The following is a 20046-nucleotide window of genomic DNA, read 5'->3' on the forward strand; positions in this document are numbered from 1 at the left end:
CTCATCTCAGGAAATGAATCTCATATATTATTATATTTATTGGATATAGTGTCATTTTTGATGATTATGGGTTACAGATAATAAAAACCCTAAATCCAGAGTGTCAGAAAGTTAGAATATTCCATTACACCAATTTTATTTTAACAAAAAGCATTTTTAAATGTATTCATGTTATCTAACGGCAATATTATGGCCTACACAATCAGACAGATGTCCAGAAGACAGTCATTGGCACCCTCCACAAGGAGGGTAAGCCACAAAAGGTCATTGCTACATAAGCTGGTTGTTCACAGAATGCTGTTTCCAAGCATATTTGTAGAAAGTTGACTGGAAGGAAAAAGTGTAGTAGTAAAAGGTGCACCAGAAACAGGGAGGAGAGGATTGTCAAGCAAAATTCGTGCATACAAATGAACACACTTTTTAGAGATTAAACTATTATTGATCTTATGTTATATTCTAATTTTCTCAGACTTTCATTATCTGTGAATAAAGGCTTGACATGCATCACTCTATTTGTAATCAATCTATATAATATATGAGTTTCACTTTCTGAAATGAGTGAAGCAAAATATTGAACTTTTATCACAGTATTCAAATTTCTGTATACTGTATGTATTCCAAAATATATAACTCTTGGACTTAAGAGGACTTTAAGTGAGGATGAGAGGATCCCACACTGAACACAGATTATTTAAAAGACATTGGTATCGGTACCAAAACTAAATGTTTTACTGTTTCATTGGACATTTTAACCTGACCACTTAGCAACCACAGTCCCATTTAAACCTAAATTTAAAGTTTTTTAGATTCCAAAAAGTTTAAAATCACCTATTTTTTAATGACAGTGCATTTAGTCAGCAGCTTAAAAACCAAAATACTTATTGTTATAATGTTAAAATCAAATTGTGACGTGGCACATCAAAGGTTATTGTGCAGTCCTCTGCCTTTTTTAGGCATCATTAGATTTTTGACTTTTTTCCATACTCAGTTACAATTTTCCATACTTATCCAGACCTGAAAAATGATGCAAAAAAAAAAAAGCATAATAACTTCTGAATCAAAAGAAACTGCTTTATTTACGTTTACCTTTACTGGTAAGTTACAGCAAGGCTTTCTTCTGTCTCTCAGGATGTCAGCGGTCATTTCTTTTGGTAGAAGGGAAATATTTTCAGTCTCAAGTTTTTAGAGACTAAACAGCGGGAGAATAACAGTCAGAGATAAACATCGTATATCTCACCACAGGACCTGGCTGTCATACTGTGTTTTTGACTCTGTGTTTCTCAGAAATCATCTCACTGTTTTTGTTTACACTTTGCCATGAGACCACCAAGTGCCAAGATTAGATGACATGTTACTGGGAATTAGCAGCATGTTTTCTGCCCTAAAAACATAATTGCCATAATTGCAAAATAATGAGAGAAGTGATGATCAAAAATAATTACTGTGGTTTACTAAATAAGACAGATAGCATACAGATGTGAATTGCAGGTCTGTTTTTTTCACTTTAATTCTCGATTACTAAGAAAGTAGTGACGCTGTGGGTGAGAAAGGAAAACGATCCCCTTCTATGCAAGAGAGCAATTAATTTGGAGTTGTTCAGACTCCCCAGGTTATTTTTTTGAATTTCTGACTCTCATCGTAACGCTACAGGAGGGCTGGTATCTGCTAGGTTTAATATTATAATACAGTTCTGTCCACATACTGTAAGTCTATAAATGTCATTTGATCTTGTTCTGTACTTTTTAAATTTCTCCTCTACTCTCTAAAGGTCATACTTTTCATCTTGTGATAACGTTGAGTGCCCTGTAACGATAGAATATGCTTTTTCATCTGCAAACTGATTGTTGCTGAGGCACTAAGTGTCATGGAGTGACATTTTGGACTTGTTGGTTTATTTTGTAATTTTGATTCTCCTTATGGCTCTTTGTTTATTTCTTAAGTTATTGTTTCTATGTTCCCCTCTAGTTTCTCTGTTACTTTAGTTCATAGTTATTCTAGTTCTTTATTTCCTCCTCTGATTTATTCTCTTGCTTAGTTTGTGTTTTCTGTTTCAGTCCTTTCACCCATCCTCAGCCTTTGTATTTGTTTCACCTGTTCCTTGTCACACCTGTTCCCTGTTTCTTTGATTACCTGCCTTTTGCTCTGTGCTCTGTGTATATTAGTTGTTCTGTTTGTTTAGTTCCTCGCTGGTTCCTTGTTTCTATGTCGGTGATGTCTATGCTTCGTTTATGCTACGCTACGTTTCTATGTCTATGCTTTGTCTATGCTTCGTTTATGCTACGTGTACCATGACTATGTTTTGTTCATGCTTCGTTTTGCCATACTACAAGGAGTGTGGAATAAATTATGATGCGGCTACCGAGTTCTTGTCTGCGCTTTGGTCCGACCCACAGTCCTTCCCCGACACTAAGAACTTGTCTGCAGATTTTACTTGCTGTTCTGTCTCTGACCTCCATTTCTGTGACTAATTGACATAAGCTGATAGTAAATACATAACTATGTAAGGCTGCAGAAAATATCCATCCATCCATCCAAAAAAAATATATCATCATTGCTTTTTCTAGAGTAAAACGAAAACCAGAATGAACAATTTGTACAATCCTCCAATAAATATTTTTTATTAAATCCCAGGTAAATATTAATCACCTAAATTAAACATTTGTCTAAATTCTCACTGAAAACACATCAAGATTTTAAGCAAACATGCGTAAGGCATTACTATTACCATTATCCATTATTCCAACTTTGTGGAAACTTTTCTTGGAAATGCTTTTCTTTCTTCTCTTATACTACTAATCCACACACCATGAATGACACGAATCACCAAGAATTGCTACATTTTAGGATTAATGAGCATTTAGGTACAGGTACGATAAAGATAAATTGTGAGATTCAGATTGATTTGCCCAAATATTGTCAAGAATTCAGTACGATTAAAAGGAAAATATTCATAATACTCCACAAACGTTAGGAAACAGTTAATATGCCTAAGAATCAGGGATGGTTAAATTTGAATTTGTTACTATTCTTTACAATTCAGGGGATTTTTCATCTAGATATAATAAAAAAGGCCCTAACCCCTGCTTGGACATCAGTTCCAAAATGGATGTTCAACATGGAGCAGTTACAGTACTGGCCCTGGAACCATCGGATCAACTCCAGCTTAAGAGCACATAGGAATGCCAACAAATAAATTACAAATTGTATACAATACCTAAGAATAAACTAAGAATTTGTTAATTAACTGGGATTTTTTGGATTCAGGTGTTCTGCAACAACACCTCAAAACATTAGCCACAAGTTCCAGATGGTTCAAGAATTGCAAAATGTGACTGAACAAAATACGACTCATTTACGAATTCAGAAACTTATTACGATTCAACTAATAATTCTGAAATTTAGCAATTCTTATTATTCATGGTCTGTGTGGAATAGTGGTGTTAAAGGGACTTTACCAAGCTTAGTCAGGCATTGGTCCACCATGATGCCAGAAACCTGAAATTCCAAAGATTTAATTTAAAATGAAATGGTACAAATTCCACATGAGATTCCTGCACCGTGAGATGGCAAAACCTTTCATGATGTCAGTCAAAGCTTTTTTGTTTTAATAGAAAAAATAAACGTACTCATATTTGCGATTTGGATCTTTTTGTAATGACTCAGAAAACAATCACTGCTATTATCTTATTAAATATAATCTTCAGGAGATGTTCTTACTCTGGCTTTCATCAGTGAATACCCACACACACACACACACACACACACACACACACACACCCACACACACACACACACACACACACACACACACACACACACACACACACACAGTACACACATGGGGATCTTCACAGATAACTAAAAGTTGTTTTGTTTCCCATCTTGCAAACACTACAAGCAACACCATCAGCAAACCATCAACCACATACTGTTCACTGCAAACATAGGAGAATGTGTTGTTTTTTTTTCCAGAGCAGATATTTTGACTCAGAAATAAAAGCACAGACACAGCTAATAGCATTCATTATAATCCTGTTTCAGTTCAGACCCCCATCAGTGAGCCTGTGTGTGCCAGGCCCCGGACTTTCCACGTACAGATAGTGCATCTAAAATAACGCTATCATTATGAAGTAACTTCAGACCAAGCTCAGCTGCAGAGCTGTATTCTCTCCTGTGGAAAGGTTTACATTTGTTGCCTCTGTCTCCTACAAACCTTGACTTGGAAATGTTTTAGAAGATTCCTTGCATCTCTCCAGGATTCAAACCTTAAATTAATCATTTGCAGGAGGACTTTGATCTTTTGTCGTGAAGGTAGCTCCGTTTTTATTGCTGATAATATTGATTTCACTTGTTGCTGCTTTAATAACTCGTTTGACACACATAGAGACACGTAACTTCAGTAAATCAACCGGAATGGTGACATGGACACTGCTTTAAGTAAAACATGTGTTGTTTACCTCTGCGTTCAGTGGTAACTACCAGGGCCTCCTGCTGTTCGCCCCAGCCCACAGCGGTGCGAGCTGTGAGGCGAAATACGTAGGTATGCTCAGAGGAGAGTCCTGTGACGGTGAACTGGCGAGCATTGGAGCCCACCTCCACTGTGGTCCATCGCAGAGGGTCCCTGCTGTGAAGGCGGTAGGATATCTGGTAGCCTAGCGAAAAGTAGAGGAAAAGAGACCAAAAAAAAAAAGAATTTGGTGAGGAGCTCTGTGAGTTTGTGCCCTCAAGAATCAATCAAAATCAACAAAATATCAGATTATGAAAGCATTGCTGAACAGTATCATGTTAATCTCCAAATTAGTTCCACATTTATTGGCATATCTGGTAAATATGCTCACAAAAGCCTTAAAATAAATTGTTTTTACAGAGATTTTGTGACCAGAAGATGCTACTCTGTACTGCAGCGTATTAACAGTGAGTGTTGGAGATTTGTTTTACCTCCCTTACCATCCTCATTTCCCTACCTTTTTAGATCAACACACATCTGCCTTACTTGAACTTCAATGTGTTCTTGTCAGTAAGTGTGGCATGAAGGATTTTGTTAAAAATGACTTCTTAACATGGGATACGACTGAATAAATGTTCTCAAATTAAAGTTAGATTTTTATGCTACTGCAGTAACAAGAATTTAGTGAAGGCTTTGCACAGTTTCTTGGTTGAACCTTTTATATGTTCTCACATAACATATTTGATGCATTTCATTGGGATATTCTCATAATTATGCACAGAACCAAACATCAGCTCATAATCGAGAAATGAAAGAAAAAGTGATACATGTTTTTAATAAAATAAAAATCTGAAACTTTTGAAGTGCATTTGTATTTAGACCCCTTTACTCTGATATTCCTGAATAAAGTCCATTGCAATCAGCTGGCTTCCGAAGTCACCTAAATTGTAAATAGAGTGCACAGTTGTGTAATTTAATCTCAATATAAATCCAGCTGTTCTGTGAAGGCCTCAAGAGGTTTGTTAACCTTAGTTGACAAACAGCAACTGGAAGACCAAGGAACACAGCAGATGGGTCAGGGATAAAGTTATGGAGAAGCAAATATGTAAAGAAGGTGCTACTGTTCAGATAAGACTAAAACTTAACATCTTGGCCTATATACAAACGCTTTTTGTGCCAGAAGTAACACAACATCCCAACTGTGAAATATGGTGGTGGCAGCATCATGGTGGGGGGAAGCTTTTCCTCAGTAGGGACAGGGAAGCTGGTCAGAGTTATTTATAAATTGAGGGATGGAGCTGATAGAGGCAGCAAATGTATTGAGACTGGATCAGAGGTACAACAGAGTACGAGTGGAGTAATTAATTCCAAGGAATACTCATGTATCAGAATGTCCCAGTCAAAGTTCAGACTTAAATCCAATCGAGAATCTCTGGCGAGACTTAAAACTGATGATATCCATCCAGTCTAACCTTAAACTAGTTTACAAAGAAGAAATTGTTTAATCTTTAGATGTGCAATGGCTATAAATACAAGGCTGAATACAAATGTCTGTCATCCTTTTTAGATTATTATTTGTTAAACACTTTGAAAGCCATCTATCTGTTCCCTTATCCCACAATCATACACTAGTTGGTGTTGCTCTGTCACTTAAAACCCCTATAATCTACATTGAAGTTATTGGTTGTAACATGACAAATGAGAAAGAAAATATAGGGCTACAAGCATTTTAGCAAGACATACAGGTCCTTCTCAAAATATTAGCATATTGTGATAAAGTTCATTATTTTCCATAATGTCATGATGAAAATTAAACATTCATATATTTTAGATTCATTGCACACTAACTGAAATATTTCAGGTCTTTTATTGTCTTAATACGGATGATTGTGGCATACAGCTCATGAAAACCCAAAATTCCTATCTCACAAAATTAGCATATTTCATCCGACCAATAAAAGAAAAGTGTTTTTAATACAAAAAACGTCAACCTTCAAATAATCATGTACAGTTATGCACTCAATACTTGGTCGGGAATCCTTTTGCAGAAATGACTGCTTCAATGCGGCGTGGCATGGAGGCAATCAGCCTGTGGCACTGCTGAGGTCTTATGGAGGCCCAGGATGCTTCGATAGCGGCCTTTAGCTCATCCAGAGTGTTGGGTCTTGAGTCTCTCAACGTTCTCTTCACAATATCCCACAGATTCTCTATGGGGTTCAGGTCAGGAGAGTTGGCAGGCCAATTGAGCACAGTGATACCATGGTCAGTAAACCATTTACCAGTGGTTTTGGCACTGTGATCAGGTGCCAGGTCGTGCTGAAAAATGAAATCTTCATCTCCATAAAGCTTTTCAGCAGATGGAAGCATGAAGTGCTCCAAAATCTCCTGATAGCTAGCTGCATTGACCCTGTCCTTGATAAAACACAGTGGACCAACACCAGCAGCTGACACGGCACCCCAGACCATCACTGACTGTGGGTACTTGACACTGGACTTCTGGCATTTTGGCATTTCCTTCTCCCCAGTCTTCCTCCAGACTCTGGCACCTTGATTTCCAAATGACATGCAGAATTTGCTTTCATCCGAAAAAAGTACTTTGGACCACTGAGCAACAGTCCAGTGCTGCTTCTCTGTAGCCCAGGTCAGGCGCTTCTGCCGCTGTTTCTGGTTCAAAAGTGGCTTGACCTGGGGAATGCGGCACCTGTAGCCCATTTCCTGCACACACCTGTGCACGGTGGCTCTGGATGTTTCTACTCCAGACTCAGTCCACTGCTTCCGCCGGTCCCCCAAGGTCTGGAATCGGCCCTTCTCCACAATCTTCCTCAGGGTCCGGTCACCTCTTCTCGTTGTGCAGCGTTTTCTGACACACTTTTTCCTTCCCACAGACTTCCCACTGAGGTGCCTTGATACAGCACTCTGGGAACAGCCTATTCGTTCAGAAATGTCTTTCTGTGTCTTACCCTCTTGCTTGAGGGTGTCAATAGTGGCCTTCTGGACAGCAGTCAGGTCGGCAGTCTTACCCATGATTGGGGTTTTGAGTGATGAACCAGGCTGGGAGTTTTAAAGGCCCCAGGAATCTTTTGCAGGTGTTTAGAGTTAACTCGTTGATTCAGATGATTAGGTTCATAGCTCGTTTAGAGACCCTTTTAATGATATGCTAATTTTGTGAGATAGGAATTTTGGGTTTTCATGAGCTGTATGCCAAAATCATCCGTATTAAGACAATAAAAGACCTGAAATATTTCAGTTAGTGTGCAATGAATCTAAAATATATGAATGTTAAATTTTCATCATGACATTATGGAAAATAATGAACTTTATCACAATATGCTAATATTTTGAGAAGGACCTGTATTTTTCTGGGCTACCAATAGATGTGGAGGGCACCGTATTTTCTCATCCTGAGAAGATCTGACACATGTACCCTCTTTCCAAGAAAGAGACAAGAGTCATGCTTTTGATACTGAACTCCACTCTAGTGAGGCTTGTTCCTGCAATTTCACACACTCACATTCGCTTTCAGTGACATTATATAAACATACAGCCTCTTGTCTGTATCCTTGGCAGTGACCCATGGTGTACACGGCCTGTGTCTGTTTCTCAGTCTCAAGTGCAGTAGGCCATGTAATAACACTAACACTCCCCCCCACGCCACTAGCACACACACTCGAGCCAGTGATCCCCATCCAAGCTATCCACAGGCCACTGGCGCTCACAAAGACTTATATTACAAGGATTGCAATATGCAGCAAATACGCCGCGTGTCTACAGACTGGCAGAAACACGCAAATAGGCTGATGTGATTAGGTCACAGTGAGAATGTCAGGATAATACTCTGCTCAGAGGCACCTAATCTGGTTCAGCGAGTCATAATCTCATCAGATAGTCTGATTGTATGTTAATGTGAGTTCTGCGTGTGGAAGAATATAGGATAACAGCCAGATCAAAAATCGAATCTAATCAACTAGGTCAGGGCACGGCTTTGTTTGGGCAAAATATTTTTAGGATATTGATGCTTTGAGGTAGCTGAGGCCGAATCCTGGTAGCATAAAGTGATTGAGTCTTACTTTGTCCTCAAGCAGTTTACTGCGTTATCCTTTTTTGATTTTTATAAAAACATGCATCTCTTTTCAAACTTGTGATATGTATTATATACATTAAAGGCTTCATTATTCGGTTAAAAGAATGACTTCAAAGACACTGAAACATTGTTTCCCCACAGTTCATTCAGAGATGCCAGTCAAAATGACTGAGAAAGTCCAAGATCCAATATCTGCAGTTAATATCTCAAGTGAGGTATAGTATGAACAATCTTTTTTCTCAGAAAATCATGTTTTATATCCATATAATTATACTAGTATTGTGTTTGAGCAAAAAGCAGCTGTAAATTAACTTGTTTTTACACATTTAATCCCTGAAACAGTGTCATGAAGTGCCTTGCAGAAGTATTCATACAACTTCTTTATTACAAACACAAACTTTGAAGCATTTTATTATTATCTTATGTGACAGACCAACACAAAGCAGTGCGTAATTGTGAAGTGGAAGAAAAACTACACATGGTTTTCAAAATTCTTTACACAGAACTTAATATACAGAATATGGTTTGATCTAAACCATGTAGCTCTATGCTTGTTGTCCAGATGGAAGGTGAACCTCCACTCCAATCAAGCCTTTTGCAACCTCTAACAGGTTTTCTTCCAGAATTGCCCTATATTTATCTCCAACCTGACTACCTTTCCTATCCATGCTGAAAATTAGCATCCCCACACCATGATGGTGTTTTTAGGGTGATTTGCAATGTTAGCTTTTTTAGCATGTAGGCTAAAAACGTCTGACCACCTTCTTCTACATGTTTGCTGTGATAATGTGTCAAATGTGTCAAAAGGTGGAAAAGTTCAAAAGATATGAATACTTTGGCAAAGTGCTGTACTTGTAGCTGTTGTTATCAACTTAGCAGAAGAAGGATCCTTTACTTCATTCGAGACCTCTGCCAACAGTTCTATTCTTAGTAGGGGAGGTTGCAGTAAAACAGAAAACTGCTTCTAGTGCTGCAAATATACGTTCACATGTAGAAGGAATAGCTGGTTTAAACAAAGAGTCATCCTGGAATTAAATAAAACAGTGGCGGACAAGAGGACATGGCAGAGGTGTTTTAGAATTAGTCAAAGATGCTGAAATAAATTATCACAGGTTAAAAGAAACAGAGAAATGCTGAAAAAGGTGCTGTCAAAAAAAGCTTCTGTATTCTTCTGAACAGCAGATCAGAGCCAAGCTAACCCGCAGCTTGAAATGGGCAAGCTGTTATGGTCCTTAGGTGTTTAGGTTTTGATTTCCTTTAGTCTTAGAAATCAGTAAGGTCCTCATAATTCTTTAATTACACAACAGTTTTAATCATAGTAATTTTGAGCATCTGTTTTATCTTTCTTTTTAGTTAACCATATTTTTCCACAACTAATTAAAGACTCATGCATTAGAATATTATGGGTAAAGAACTGATTTAAAAGTTTGTATATCCATGTGAGATGCTGTGTATAACATTCCCAGAGATTCCCAGAGAATGCAGATGCCGTTCTGCATTGTGTCTAACCAGATGCACACCTTTTCTTTTTATTGTTTCTCTTTTATCTGCCTTCTGCCTCATTCGTCTATTGAGAACCCAAGCAGAAACGAGGCAGGCACAAGCATGAAGGAAACCAGTGCATAGAAACACACACACACACACAATGAACTCAACAAGGACACAGCAGGACTGCGTGTTTGTGTATGTTGGTGTGATGGAGAAAGAGGGATTTGCCCTCCCACTCATCCCTCTGTCACAGAGAGGTGTTGTACTAAATGTCCTCCCCTCCACCAGAATGCAGTCACACATCACTCAAGCTGTCCTGCTAAACTCCCTCCCCCACTGAGAGGACAAATACCACCCATTTCCCTCTGTTCAGCATACACACTCACACAATCTTCCTCTCTAATCGCTATCTCCTTACTGGCTTTTTTCTCCAACTTCTCGACCAGCTCTGCAGCTCAGGGAATCCAGTGAAATGTGCTTATATGAAAATATTTATATGTGATTCTATGTATGAATTAGGCAAAGGAAATAAAATATCCCCTTTCCCAAATACTGCATTCAGAATTTATAGACCATCACACAACAGCACATGTAAACACCCACAAACTTCAACAGTAAACTGAAAGCTGACCCTCGTCTGAAAGCTCAGGACTCAACGGGCTCTTTGTGACTTTATAGCTTTTACTTCCCTCTTTCCCTTAAAGGATAACAGCGTAATGTGTATCTGCATCATTCTGTGAGCATATGTCTGCAAAACCTAAATTATTCCACCATAAGCTAACCTTCTCCTCCTGAAAATCCGCTGCAAAACATACAAGGTGTTTGATTTAGTGTTTTACCCAAAATGATGCCATTGGGAAACGCAGGTGGCTGCCAGACCACCCTCACCGATGTCAGTCGAACTTCTGGAAACATCATGCGGACAGGGGGGCCTGGTACTGGAAAGGAAAACAGGAAAAGATGTTGGCAGCAGAATAAATGCATACAGGTAAAAAAAAAACTGCTGAATAAATGACTGCAAGGTAGACCCGTCTCGTAGGAAGAGTATACTGTAGGCATCTTATGTTTACAGAAACGTTTAAATGGGTGCAGAAATGCTGATTTAAATAAGTTGGTGTTCTGACATGACCCAGCTTTTAAGGACTGGGTCCTTTTAGGACTGAGGTCAGGATCATGCTAGAAGCTTATTGATAGTCTGGTTCATTTATTCCATTGGCCAGAATGACCTGAAGCTATCCCCAGAACCACCAAGATACAAACTATCGTAACCTGGAAGGTGCTGGAACACAAGTGAATATAAAATCAACATGGACTGAGAGCGTGTGGAGAGACAAAGAAGCCAGTTCTCCAAAATCAACTCCATCAAGTCAAATGCCTTCAGGAGAAATGTTGTATGATATTGTGGCCAAAAGGGTGACAACAAGTATGTGTGGAGGAGTCAAGATGATGATTTCAAATATAAGAACATTGTACCAACTATACAGCATGGGGATGGTAACATCATGCTGAGGATCTCCTGGAATAATAACAGAGGGCTACATAAAGCCTGGTGAATCGAAAAGGTCGTCATTATTGGTATGATTTTTACTGAAGTAACTTGTACAGCATTTTCTGAGACCCTTTGCATTTTATTAGAAGCACTTTATTTAGCACCGCACTTTAAGCATGGATTTCCACATCAATAACCATTTGCACACAATAAGTATTAATTACTTATTAAATATCTATTGAGTATTTTAATAGTTAGCATGCAGCCTTTTGTTCCAAGCCCTGTGCAGCTGCTCCTCATTAAAATGTGTGATGATTGCCTGTAAGGAGAACAGAAATGTTACTTGGAGCAAATAAGGTCAACTGTTTAGTAAAATGTAGGCAAATATTTATTTGCTAAGTTTAGAGGTAAAAGTTGCTTGTTAAGATGTGATTATTCACCTGTGTTTTCGGTGTCCTCTCCAGGGTGTTTGGATAAACGCTTCCCCGGTGTCTGGACAATATTTAAAGGTTCCGGGAGAGGTCACGGGATAAGAGAATGTGTGGAATTTCTATACTTTAGTGTTTTCATTATGGTCCTCAGGTTAACATATAAAATATATTAGGTTAAAATATAAAATATTTCATTACTAATAGTAGATAGTTGAATGCATATATTTGAATTTATTAACATGTATATGTCATGTACAGGGGTTGGACAGTCAGTCAGTCATTTTCTACCGCTTATTCCATAGTGGGTCGCGGGGGAGCTGGTGCCGATCTCCAGTAGTCTATGGGCGAGAGGCGGGGTACACCCCTGGACAGGTCGCCAGTCCATCACAGGGCAACACACAAACAACCATGCACACACTCATTCATACACCTAAGGGCAATTTAGAGTTACCAATTAACCTAACAGGCATGTCTTTGGACTGTGGGAGGAAGCCAGAGTACCCGGTGAGAACCCACGCATGCACGGGGAGAACATGCAAACTCCATGCAGAAAGACCCCCGGTCGGGAATCGAACCCAGGACCTTCTTGCTGCAAGGCAACAGTGCTACCAACTGGCTAAATTAGACCAGCCTTGTAGCCAGTCTTCATTGATTGCACATTGCACCAGTAAGAGCAGAGTGTGAAGGTTCAATTAGCAGGGTAAGAGCACAGTTTTGCTCAAAATATTGAAATGCACACATTATGGGTGACATACCAGAGTTCAAAAGAGGACAAATTGTTGGTGCACGTCTTGCTGGCGCATCTGTGACCAAGACAGCAAGTCTTTGTGATGTATTAAGAGCCACGGTATCCAGGGTAATGTCAGCATACCACCAAGAAGGACGAACCACATCCAACAGGATTAACTGTGGACGCAAGAGGAAGCTGTCTGAAAGGGATGTTCGGGTGCTAACCCGGATTGTATCCAAAAAACATAAAACCACGGCTGCCCAAATCATGGCAGAATTAAATGTGCACCTCAACTCTCCTGTTTCCACCAGAACAGTCCATCAGGAGCTCCACAGGATCAATATACACGGCCGGGCTGCTATAGCCAAACCTTTGGTCACTCATGCCAATGCCAAACGTCGGTTTCAATGGTGCAAGGAGCGCAAATCTTGGGCTGTGGACAATGTGAAACATGTATTGTTCTCTGATGAGTCCACCTTTACTGTTTTCTCCACATCCGGGGGAGTTACAGTGTGGAGAAGCCCCAAAGAAGCGTACCACCCAGACTGTTGCATGCCCAGAGTGAAGCATGGGGGTGGATCAGTGATGGTTTGGGCTGCCATATCATGGCATTCCCTTGGCCCAATACTTGTGCTAGATGGGTGCGTCACTGCCAAGGACTACCGAACCATTCTTGAGGACCATGTGCATCCGATGGTTCAAACATTGTATCCTGAAGGCGGTGCCATGTATCAGGATGACAATGCACCAATACACACAGCAAGACTGGTGAAAGATTGGTTTGATGAACATGAAAGTGAAGTTGAACATCTCCCATGGCCTGCACAGTCACCAGATCTAAATATTATTGAACCACTTTGGGGTGTTTTGGAGGAGCGAGTCAGGAAACGTTTTCCTCCACCAGTATCACGTAGTGACCTGGCCACTATCCTGCAAGAAGAATGGCTTAAAATCCCTCTGACCACTGTGCAGGACTTGTATATGTCATTCCCAAGATGAATTGACGCTGTATTGGCCGCAAAAGGAGGCCCTACACCATACTAATAAATTATTGTGGTCTAAAACCAGGTGTTTCAGTTTCATTGTCCAACCCCTGTATATAGATGGATGATGGAATATGGTAAACTCACCTGTTAATAAATAATGGTTAAATCCTGAAACGGCTGAGACAATTTAAGGCTGCCATTTTCACAAAAGAAAATAGATTTTTGTTGTTGTTGGAAGGCTTGACGTGCCGTCCATGGAGCTGTGCCACATGTGGACGTCCCCTTCCACTCTGCCCTTCGCCTTCACCTGCGCTGTAAATCCAGCCACAAAAGGCCGTTTTGTTACACCTGGACACAGTTGGGTGTACCAACAGGACCAACAGGGCAAAACATCTTGAAATGGATGATGCAGGTTAACTTTAGGGTTTTGGAATGACTTCATTCCAACCTCATCCCAACTATTAAGCATGATGGTATTTGGCTGTTTCACTTCCAGTGGTAATAGTGCTTTGGTCAATGTGGATGTGATACCAAGAAAGTAGAACCAATTACAAATTCATCAACTTCACCTAAAATCATCAGCTGATGATCCCAAACACATCAATGTTGGTTTTCGGAATAGATAAAGCAGGCTGACATTAAGCTTGTAGAATGACCTCAGTCTTAACTACGTTTGTAACAGATGCTAAAAAGCCGGGTCAGTGCTGGGAAACCAACTACTTTAAATACGTTCTACCAATTATGAAAGGAAAAATTGTGAAATATCCAGCCAGAGGTATAACAGGACTTTGCTCATGGCAACAGAAAGTGTTGGGTTTCTGTGCATCCTGTTAAAGGACATTGCGTAAAATATTAGTGGAGATGTATGTATATATGTAATTTTGAAACAATGTGGAGTAAAAAACAATTACAAAAAAAATTCTACCTTCCATCCACATCAAATTTTTAAAGCTCATCAACAGTTAGCTGTATAATAATTATACCGTGAAAAAATGTAAATGATGTAAATAAATTCCTAAATAACGTAGATATTCTGGACAATAATGAATGTGTTGATTTCTTGGCTGCCCTGTTTCCTGAGTCTTTTACACATACTGAAGAGGAAATTTTATAGACAGAATAAAAAAATTATAATTTCTCTTCAACCTTGTGCCAACTTTGACTTTGCTGCTGATAAAAGTACATGTTCCACCTCAGCAAATACATGTCAGCTAGAGTGTGTGCGAATTCATAAGCATACAGTTGGTTTGTGTGTGTGTGGGTGTCAGACAAAATGGAAGTTCATTATACATTGCCGGGAACTGACTTTGCCATTTTTGTTTTATCCTGAAATGAGAAAAACTTTTCAAACGTGACACTGCTTGACAGAGGATGATTGCTGGTATGTTATGTAAGGCTTTCCAAATATGCGTGTTTGTGTGCATCGTGTAATGGTTTCCAGGTCTCTACACTGGGAGCTACACATTACTAGAAAAGATATCCACATATGTCTGTGATGACAGCAGAGGTGTAGAGGGAAAAAGCAGGAAGAGGTGTGAGGTGGAGTGAAATGTGTTGAAGAAACATCTGGTCAGTAATCGTACCATCTTCTTTGGTTCTGAGGAGGACGGGGCTGCTGGGAGGTCCGTCCCCAATCCGTGTGTACGCCAGCACTTGCAGTGCGTACATTGTGTATTTTTGGAGGGAACCCAGGAGCAGTGTTAAATTTCTGTCACCTTCTATCACCCGAACAGTAGGGGGACCATCTGAGTCATTCTCTTTGTACAACACCTGCAAAATGAGAAAGAAAAAAACTATTAAAAAAGAAAAACATAAAACTTATTGTGGTCTGCTATGCTGCCAGTCACCTAGACTGTTTTCTATATTTTGATATCAAAAATAAGACAGCCATTATAAAACAGCTCCCTTCCTGTTCAAAGGGAGTTTTTCCTCTCCACTGTCACTACATGCATGCTCAGTATGAGGGATTGCTGCAAAGTCAACGCCAGTGACTGTCCACTGTCTCTACATGCTCATCCAGGAGGAGTAAATGCTGCAAATCTCTGACTATGCAATCTGTTGGGTTTCCTTAGATAGAAAATTGTTTTACCCAATTTGAATAAATAACTGAATCTGATAGTTATCTTTGATAGTTAGGATTAATTGGAATGAATGTACCTGACTTGAAATCTGTATGATTCGATTGAATTGACTTAGCCCATTTTAAACCTTTCACACAATGCAACAGGAAAAAAAACCTCTCCAATTATTTTTACAATTCAATTCAAAAATACTTTATTAATCCCAAAGGGAAATTAAATCACCTACACCTTCCTCTCTACCTGTTGGTTGGAGTAAGGGGGAGTCAGGTTTAGCCTAAACCGGCTCAATTATGGTTGAGGTGCAAACACACCCTCCATTTTTGCTACTTGTGCGACCCCTTCTCTTTTCCAATGGTTATTTATAATCAGTCTGACAGGGAATCCTTGTGGTTTTTAGTATAACAATGGCCATCAGTAGGGTCTAGATGGACAAACTTTATCAGTTAATTATTTTACTTAGTACCCCTACACATAACCCATTCTAAAATGGCCAAACTCTAACACAAAGTAGTTTATTCTAAACTCCCAAACAACCTTGCACCATTCCAAACCCTTTGTGAAGTGCCTTGAGACAACGTGTTGTAAATTTGCGCTATATAAATAAAACTGAATTGAATTGAATATTTAGTCACAAACCTTAATTCTACTATTGGAGAGACTGTGCAAATGTGTAAAATTAATATTATCATGAATCTTTCAGATAATAAACTCTGGTGTCTATCATTACACTAGAAATAAACGGCTAGAACTAAAATGTGTCAAGAACCGCTCTTCCTCGTTCCCCTTCCCCCGTTTTACTGCTCGTAAACTTGAACAAGAATATTACTCTAAAAACCACTGGAGGAAAAGAAATGTCACCTCAAACCTAAACATCTAAAAATGAAAATAAGACACAAGTGAGGCACAACAGGGGATCAGGGGCGGCTTTTCAACATTTAGTAGGGGGTGGAAGGTGTTAAAGGGGCTGCTGCTGGCAGACACTTCCCATCTATTAACATGGTAGACATGCTGCTCAGTGTGATCCACAAGAAGGCACACAGATGTGGGGTGTGATGTGCTCTGGGCATGGTGGATGATGTCCTGGATTTCATACGTGGAAAAAAAGAAGAAACATCGGACTCATTTACAGTGCTGTTGTCCCCTTAATGATTTCTACAGCTTTTTCTTTTTTGCCACTTAAATAATTTAGATCATTAAACAAATTCTAATATCAGACAAAGAAAACCAAAGCAAATACAAAAGGTAAAATATAATTTTAGATCTAATACTATCTCATGACTGAGAACGTTTTCACGTTTTCATCAGAGCTGCAAACATGTAGTCACTGAATAGAAAAAGGGTTCCCATTCAAAGCGTAAAACATTAACAATAATCAATATTTAAAGTTAAGACTAATAGCCTATTTATTTCCTGTGAAATGGTAGCCCAGGTTTCTTTTATAGCAACCTTCAGGTCATCTGCATTGTTGATTCTGGTGTCTCTCATCTTCCTCTTGACAATACCCCATAGATTCTCTGTGCAGTTCAGGTCAGGTGAGTTTGCTGGCCAAGCCAGCACAGTAACACCATGGTCATTGAACCATCTTTTGGTACCTTTGGCAATGTGGCCTGGTGCCAAGACACGCTAAAAAAATAAATCACCATCTCCATAAGCAGCAGATGACACAACACTCCAAACCATCACTGACTATGGAAACTCACATATGACTTCAAGCAACGTGGATTCTGTGTCTCTCCACTCTTCCTCCAGACTCTGGAAGCTTGATTTTCAAAGAAAATGCAAACTTTACTTGTATTGGAAAACAGGACTTTGCACTACTGAACAACCAACCAGTTCCTTTTCTCCATAGCCCTGGTAAGACCCTTGTAGCCAATGTGTAGGATTTATCTGTGCATAGTGGCTCTTGATGTGGTGACTCCAGCCTCAGTCCACTCCATGTGAAGCTCCCCCAAAGTCTTCAATAGATTTTGTTTGACAATCCTCTCCATGCTGCAGTTATCTCTGTTGCTGGTGCACCTTTTCCTACCACACTTTTTCCTTCCACTCAACCTTCTATGAATATGCTGAGATAAAACACTCTGAACAACCAGCTTCTTCAGGAATGACCTTTCGTGGTATAACCCTCCTTGTGGAGAAGTCTTCTAAATGATTGTGTCGCCTACTGACCCAGACTGAGAGTCCATTTAGAGGCTCAGGAAACCGTTGAAGGTGTTTTGAGAAACCATAAGTTTCCAATATTTAACTTATTCACAATATTCTATTTTCTGAGACATAGAATTTTGGGGTTTCATTATCTGTGAGCCATAATCATCACAATTACAGGAAATAAAGACTTGGAAAATTTCACTCCATGTGTAATGAACCTATATATGAATTTCTTTCTTTCTGAAATGAGTTTCAAAAATATTGGACTTTCTCCATAGTGATCAAGTTTTTTAATTTCTTATTGTAATTTTCTGTTTTGATAGATGCTAAGGGTGACATAGTAACATATATTCCCCCGATGCTGAAAATGAGATAAAATGCTGCCGGGTGTTGGTACTCTTAGAGACCCGCGTGTCTGAATATATCACCTACGTAACCGTTTGAGCTTAGAACATGACAGACTTACTTTAAGTGGTTTGGGAGTTGGACCTAAATGCTAACTAACGCTAAAGCTATTCAGACTGTGTGCACACAAAATAATGCGTTTCTTGCCAAAACTGCGCCTCATATTTTTGAATTACAGAGAATCTTCCAAAACCAACAGGTTTTATGAAATATTTTCCTCTGTTTTTAACAAAGGCATAATCCAATCTTTGTTTCACCTACAACCTGACACCTACTGCTGTGTTACTAAAGAAATAAAGCCCTTTTAAATTACATGCATACCCCTAAACATAATTTCTGCAGCAGGATGCTTTTTAAAAGCTATAGTGGAGGAGGAACAAACTGGAACAGTTACAGGATATTACATCATATCCCTCTTGTATCAGATTTTTTTTGTGAAGGTCTGTGTGGGTTTAAGTGTGTGAGATGTGTTGGAGGAAATCATAACGGGTTAACAGGGTCAAGTCAGAACATTACGGTTGGCTTGACAGTTTCGGTGTGAGTGTTTTTCTGAGTGTTTTTATTCACCTTATATCCAATAATGACTCCGTTCCTTTGTGCCTCAGGAAGGGAAGACCAGGTGAGCATGATCCTGGAGGAACTCACTGCCTCGGCGTTTACATTCGCCGGAGATCCAGACGGAGCTGAAAAACAGACAAAGAAATGTGCGCACAAACACGCCACTCAGTGCCACTTGACTCTCTGAACCAATCTTCGATTTTACCTCAATCATCTCCCTCCCTTTCTCTCTACATCAATCTTCCCCTCTGTGAAATTGAGGGAGCACGTAAAGGCCAGGGAGAGGTGGAAAGATGAGAAGAGGACACAGAAAAGTAATTGTAGCGCTTTATTTCTCATCCATCTGCCTTCTTATGCCCAGCTAGTAATATTTCAAACTCATCTCTGCTGGACACTTGCAAACAGGAAAGGGGAGTGAATGAGGTCTGTGCTCGTACCAGATTCCGTGGTGCGTGCCGCCACAGTTTGGCTCCACAGTCCTGGTCCGATGGAGTTAAAGGCCTGTATCTGAACCTGGTAGTGGGTCCATGGACTTAGCCCCTCTATGGTGGTGTCAGTAGTCCTAACTACGCCCTTTACGTCCTCAGTCCTGTCCTCCCCATCTCCGTCTGTCCTCCATACACGGAGCCGGTAGCCCACAGTCTCTGGGCTACTGTTGTACTCTGACTCTGGAAGAGGCTGAAGGAAAACAAGAAGAGGCTGAGGGGAAGAGCAAATCTGATGTGTTTTGCTTCACATGTTATTGCAATGTTGCCTTTTTCAATATTCATTCAACACATCCTAATAATGAAAAAATAAAAAGCCTTTATTGCATCAGATTAAAAATAAACTCGTGTGCTCTGAGGAACACAATGTTGCTTTCAGGAATATTTCTAAGGCAGATGTTATGACTTTTTATCACTGCTCTTAGTGCTCACAATATAGGCTTTCCCTGCTTATTTCTTTATACTTGCCTGTGCTTTTTACCTCCAGAGCCAACATAACAATGACCCTCCTAGAGATCAAAATTATGGCAAACAATAATTTATACAATTTAAATAACTGTCACTCAACCAAGAAGTTTATTTCTGATAATAAATTAGACCGGTATCTCTCAAAAGGTAATAAAACAAAATGAAACGAGTATAAATATTGATTAAACAAGTATTTATCTTTCCTATTTAGATTTTATTTAATAAAATACTGATGAGCTTCGGGTCTTTGAG

General features: G+C 39.5%; 1 protein-coding gene across 2 annotated transcripts in view; it reads right to left on the reverse strand.

The window, feature by feature from the left end:
* LOC124868735 (protein sidekick-1-like) overlaps positions 1–20046 on the reverse strand; it is a 421512-nt gene that overhangs the window by 57774 nt on the left and 343692 nt on the right. For both annotated transcript variants that reach the window (XM_047366264.1, XM_047366265.1), the window contains 5 exons: positions 19279–19519; positions 18851–18966; positions 15236–15422; positions 10856–10954; positions 4458–4652 (listed from right to left, as the gene is read on the reverse strand). In XM_047366264.1, the coding sequence (XP_047222220.1) occupies positions 4458–4652; positions 10856–10954; positions 15236–15422; positions 18851–18966; positions 19279–19519 (838 nt within the window). The remainder of the gene's footprint in view (positions 1–4457; positions 4653–10855; positions 10955–15235; positions 15423–18850; positions 18967–19278; positions 19520–20046) is intronic.

This window comes from Girardinichthys multiradiatus, chromosome 5, assembly GCF_021462225.1.
Source record: "Girardinichthys multiradiatus isolate DD_20200921_A chromosome 5, DD_fGirMul_XY1, whole genome shotgun sequence".
NCBI lineage: Eukaryota > Metazoa > Chordata > Actinopteri > Cyprinodontiformes > Goodeidae > Girardinichthys > Girardinichthys multiradiatus.